This window comes from Artemia franciscana, unplaced genomic scaffold, assembly GCF_032884065.1.
Source record: "Artemia franciscana unplaced genomic scaffold, ASM3288406v1 Scaffold_5517, whole genome shotgun sequence".
Classification (NCBI taxonomy): domain Eukaryota; kingdom Metazoa; phylum Arthropoda; class Branchiopoda; order Anostraca; family Artemiidae; genus Artemia; species Artemia franciscana.
In genome coordinates, this window is record NW_027065871.1 from 5,100 (window position 1) to 10,847 (window position 5,748).

A 5,748-nucleotide genomic window follows, 5' to 3' on the forward strand; every position below is an offset into this window, starting at 1 on the left:
TGAAACAAGTGCAATTATTTATATCATAAAAATGCTTCTACAGTTACGTACCGTTATTATTATTTTATGTGTTAACAATATGATTTTGCCTGGATATTTTTATTTTAGAAAGTGGCATAATCTGGCATTAGCCGACGATGCGTTATGGTCAAGAACTGAGAAACACCTATCATGATTTATCAACCGCCAAAAAATGCCCAAATCACATATCTGATTCAACCGGACAGCTCTCGACCAAAGTAGCACATCTCAAATCGATCCACCTACTGTCCTATAATCATTTTAACCTTCGCAACTGAACACCGTAGACCCGAGAAGGCGTAATATTCAGACGAGCAGGTACACCCACCACACACCTGCGAAGACACCATAACGGATAGCTTGCATCAAGATGGAAACCCAACAATAGAAACTTCACGGATTTAGATGAAGATTTAGAAGTGAACAACTTGAATCCTAATTCTATAACTTGTGTATCAACGTTCAATTGACTCGTAAATAATTTCAAAAACGCTTAAAAACAAAATAAATACAGAAGAGAGCGGGAATGGAACAGAAGGGCCGTAGTACCGGCCCTAGTACCGGACTTAACAATTACTAAAGTTTTAAACAATAAAAATACTTTGAGGTGATAAACTAGAAAATGACATTATATCAGTTTAATTAGTGAATTGGGCTAGGACACGAAAATTGTGAATTGATGTGAAGATAACATTCCAATTGAATTGAATATTTAAATTGAATAAAAGTACCAGTGGCAATTTTATTATATAAAATTAATATATTTTTACACTTTAATGTTAGAATACCTGGGATCAATTGAGAATTCAATACAGTAGATAAAATTGATTATAATTCAAATAAAAACCAAACAATTGGAATCGGGTATTCATGTGTAAACCCAGTTGATGTCAAGTGCTGTCGTTATGTAATTTTAATGAGCGTATGGTGTAGGGTCCATATAAGTTGTAGGGACATAAATCTAAAAATTTTGAATTAACATTCTAAAGTAAAGATATTATAATAAGAATATTTAATAGAAAATATAGAATTTTAAGAATACAATATTTAAAAAAAGGGATTAGTCTGATTAATGAGGACATCAATCTACAACGGGAAAGGGGATATGTAACATATAGGCAAGCAACCCCCCCCCTATAAAATTCAGGACCAAATTTCGCATTCATACCCCTTTAGTAAATTTCAAAGTAAAAGTCTTCGAAGCATCTATAAGTTTTAAAGTTAAACTCAATACTCCATAAGATACGTGCTTTTTTGCACAAGTCGAATTATGTGTTATCTCAGCAAGCAAAAATGTTGCAGCAAGCAGAAAAGTTTATTTTTGAATTAGCCAATCAAAATCAGATCTCTTTTGCTGGTTTATTTGAACTCGACGAACCAAAAGGGAAAATCCTTGTTACAAAAATAGCTCTTTGAATTTTTCAAATAGCCAATCAAGATGAAATCTCTATTGCTAGCTTATATGAACTCAACAAACCAGAAGGGAAAAATCCTTGGTACAAAAATAACTCTTGGGAAAGGAGACTAGTCAATGTATCATGATTTGGAAATACCAGTGCTATTGCGACACTTTCAGTGTAGGTCACCTGCCCAGGTCATCTGCCCAGTTCTTGTTTTAGAAATCCAGTTTTAGTCGTATTTGTACGTGAGGCGGGCAGCCAGAGCAGGCAGTTCAGTTCTGGAGTTAATGTGTACCACTCAATGCTAGAGATTATTGAAGTTGTCTTATCCAAAGTTCTATGTGAGTACTAAAATAAAATTATCGTCTATTAATCATTTTTGTCTATGAACTAAGGCATCAGGTACAGTTCCTCTAGTCTATCGGAACGTTCCCAAGGGAATCTATACAATTTAGGAGACCTAAACATCACTGAGATGATTCTGTCTCCCAGGGTACTGGGGATTATTCACAGAGCCTTCTTATTCTAATAGCTACTTAGCTCAAATATCTAGATTTGAATATCCCAGAACTCAAATCAATATTAAGCTACTAAGGCCTAGAAAAGTCCAAAGTACCCCGTAGCAATAAAACTCCCAAGAATCCTCCTTTAAATAAACACCCTCTAGCTTCACACGATCCAAAAAACCCACCCCGTAACACTACAAGCTTTTTAGGGTAATCTCACAGATTTCCTTAATGACAGTAGCGTATTCAAATGGTGATTGCCAACGCGCTCCACTACAATTAGAAAGTTCACCCGTTGACGCAAATCTCATCAACTATTTACACACTTCGAATTTTCCAAAGCATACTTGTGATTAACATAATTTCTTTTTTAAGAATTAAAGCAATTGACACCAGTAAATGACGATGAAAACGGTTCTGAAAATGTTGATTCCACTACGTTTATGCTAACAAGTAGGCCAAAACCAGATTCCAGCAGCAACATCAATGATTTAACTATTGAGGGTTGTTTCAAGCCACTTTCCACTATTATTAGTACACAAAAAGGCATCGGACGAGGTAGTACACATTTACATGCAAAAAGGATGACACTTTAAAACGGAATTATGCGAATTTTTGTGAGATTGGGAGTCTAAGTACCCCAAACAACACTAGCTCGGATCTCCAATGTCCATCAGAGTGTAGCAAAAGAATACCTTCAAAATAAATCTAGCTAAAATTTTCATCGAAACCGCAGTCTTCATAGTAATAAAAATAGAAAAACTAAAATCTTCTGCCTCCTGTAAATCATGCAAGCTGGTCTTGTAACTCTGGATAAGATGCAGCTACAACACATAAACCCCATATGTTTATTCAATCTGTGGTTACTATTTGTAGTTGCTATTCCTATGGAATTCCATTGAAATCTAAGGACAAAGAGGAGAAGCCTATTGCTCGATAAACAATATTTGATCAAGATTCCTCGATGATGTCAGTACTCATCTAGTATCCGACCTGTGAACACCTTTATATTTATCTATCGGTCTGTTAACCTCTTGGTATAAAATTTGTTTTTAGGAGAAATTATTATGGTCAGACAAAGACTAGTCTGGCCTGAATGCAGACTAATAGTGTTTTCCAACTCAGTTAAATGTGGAGGGTTCAACTGTTCATTTCATGCAGAGACTGAAAAGTGTGCAAAAACTGATGCAGCTAATTGGACTCAAAGATGGTTGTGTCCTGAGTGTTATTCAAAGAATACTTCAATCTTCACCTTCCCATCTACCTTCCCTGGGCAGCAGAGGATATCCGGCAGCGCACCTCAAAGCGGTGGAAGGGTGTAAACACCACTGAGCTCCACGGCGAGCGATTTGGTGGCCAACGCGCTCCGGGTGACCCGCAAGACTGGGGACCTTGCGGTCAACTCTATTCCCAAGAAACATTGATGGATCTGAGACCTAGAAGAAAAGTTGTAACAACTACGGCGTCCCCAGCAAGCGACGCGGCCCCCGTATTGGCGCGGGTGTCGAGAAGTAAACTAGCCAACCATACTACGGCGTTCCCGGCAAGCGACGCGACTTTGAATATGGCGGCGAAGTCGACAAATCTTTTCAACGCCATAAATCTAGGAAAACCTACCACAGTCATTAAACAGGCAAAATCCAGAATAAATGTTGGATGCTGGAATGTAAGATCCGCTAAACAAGAATTCACACAAGCTTGCCTTGTCCTTGAAATGGAGAAGTACAACATAGACATACTCTGCATATCCGAGACCAGAATCTCCGGTTCTGGCTCTATAGTTATAACGGCTCCAGAAACACTACATCAGTTCCACTTTTTCTATTCCGGAATAGAAGATAATTCAGGACTCCACGGAGTTGGTTTCATCATGAACCAAAAAACCAGAAACGCTCTCCTAAAATGGGAACCAGTCTCCTGTAGACTTGCTAGAATCAGACTAAAAGGAAACCCCGCAAATATGTCCATAATTTCTACCTATGCCCCCACCCGTGACACTACTGAAACGACCAAGGATGATTTCTACGGTGAACTGCAGCAGTTGTCTTCTTCTATAGCCGCACGTGATAACTTGATTGTTGCTGGAGACTTCAACACAAGAGTTGGTCCATCTAATCAGACCACAAGACAAATCCTGGGAAAATTTGGACAGGGTCACAGATGCGAGAATGGGCAGAAGTTGGTAAACTATGCCTTGATGAACCACCTTGTTATCACCAATACCATATTTCAACACAAACCTAGCCACCTCTTAACTTGGCATTCAAAATACGGTGTCACTAAGGCTCAAATTGACTTCATTCTGGTACGCCAGCGCTGGAGAAGCTCCGTGCAGGACTCTCGCTCTTACAACGGAACGGACACAGGCTCACAGTCTGGATCTGACCACAGGCTCGTCGCAGCAAAAATTTTGCTACGTCTTGCAATTCGAAGAAAAAACAAGTCCAAGGTCGGCTTCGATATCGGTAAACTTCCAGACAAAGAAGTGCGGCAGGCCCTCAATTTGGGACTACCTAACCGGTTTGACGCCCTCAGCTCTGATGAAAACCTAACCCCCGATAAGAGATGGGAAACCTTTAAAACCGTGATGACAGAGACTGCCGATGAGATCCTATGCCGAGCAAAAATCAAACGACAACACTGGATAAACGCTAGAACCCTGTCAATAGTCGGTGAGCGAAGACAAAAGATGGGAAGCCTTAAAGAAGAAACAAAGGAGTTACGCAGACAGGTAAAACGCTCTGTTCGGCTGGACCGCCGCCAAATGTGGGAAGATGCTGCCGAGTCATTAGATAAAGCAGCACGCTTACATGAAACCCGCAAGCTTTACCAGATCCTGAAGGAATCCGTTGGTAAGAAAGCTGCTGTGTCAGAAATAATCAAAAACAGGTATGGAAAAATCATTAGTTGTCAGAAGGAACGTTCAGCAAGATGGAAGGATCACTTTCAGCTCCTCCTGAGCCCATCCCCTTCATCTGCTCATGATGCCTTCCCACCTTCCGTCTCTAAAGAGCCTTACGATATCGAGCTGGATACACCGACCAGAGCCGAAATACTAAAAGCGATCAAAGCCCTAAAAAGCCACAAACCCGCAGGTGAAGACGGCCTCCCCCTGGAACTATACAAACAATGCCCTGAGGTCACTGCTGAACAGCTCCATGGCATTTTCGAAGAAGTGTGGAGGACCAACACTTTTCCAAAAGACTGGAAGACATCAGTCATCCTCCCTTTCTATAAGAAAGGAGACAAAACCGAATGCAGAAAAATTACCGCGGAATAAGTCTCATAGACATTGCCGTCAAAATTTTCGGGATCATACTCTTGAACCGCTTCAAAGGGGCAAGGGAGGAAAGAACTCGAGGAAATCAAGCCGGCTTTCGACCAGGTAGAGGGTGTAATGATAATATCTTCGCCTTTCACCTCATTATCCTGCAGTTTGAAAGATACAACCTACCCCTGATCTTGATGTTCCTGGACTTCTTTGCTGCCGTCGACTCTGTCACTCGCCAGCAACTTTGGAAGATCTTAGAGAATGACGGAATGCCGCTGAAGCTTGTTGAACTGATGAAGGCATACTATGACGCTTCAGTGAGCCGAGTTAGAATCTATGACGAAGAAACCGAAGAATTTCTGGTTGAGTTCGGAGTAAAACAAGGATGTGTCCTCTCTCCGACTCTGTTCAATTATTTCATCGATTGGGTGCTTGAAAATGCTCTATCGTCCTATCCAGGAGCGCAGGTTGGACAGAATCTCTCACTGACTGACCTCGATTATGCGGATGATGTTGGCCTCCTGTCAGACCCTGTAGAAGCCCAAAACAT

General features: G+C 40.6%; 1 protein-coding gene across 1 annotated transcript; it reads left to right on the plus strand.

The window, feature by feature from the left end:
- The first annotated feature begins 3,491 nt into the window (after positions 1-3,491).
- Positions 3,492-5,207, plus strand: LOC136043393 (uncharacterized). The gene has a single exon (XM_065728302.1). It carries the CDS (start codon positions 3,492-3,494, stop codon positions 5,205-5,207), a length of 1,716 nt encoding a protein of 571 aa, XP_065584374.1.
- The last annotated feature ends 541 nt before the right edge of the window (positions 5,208-5,748 follow it).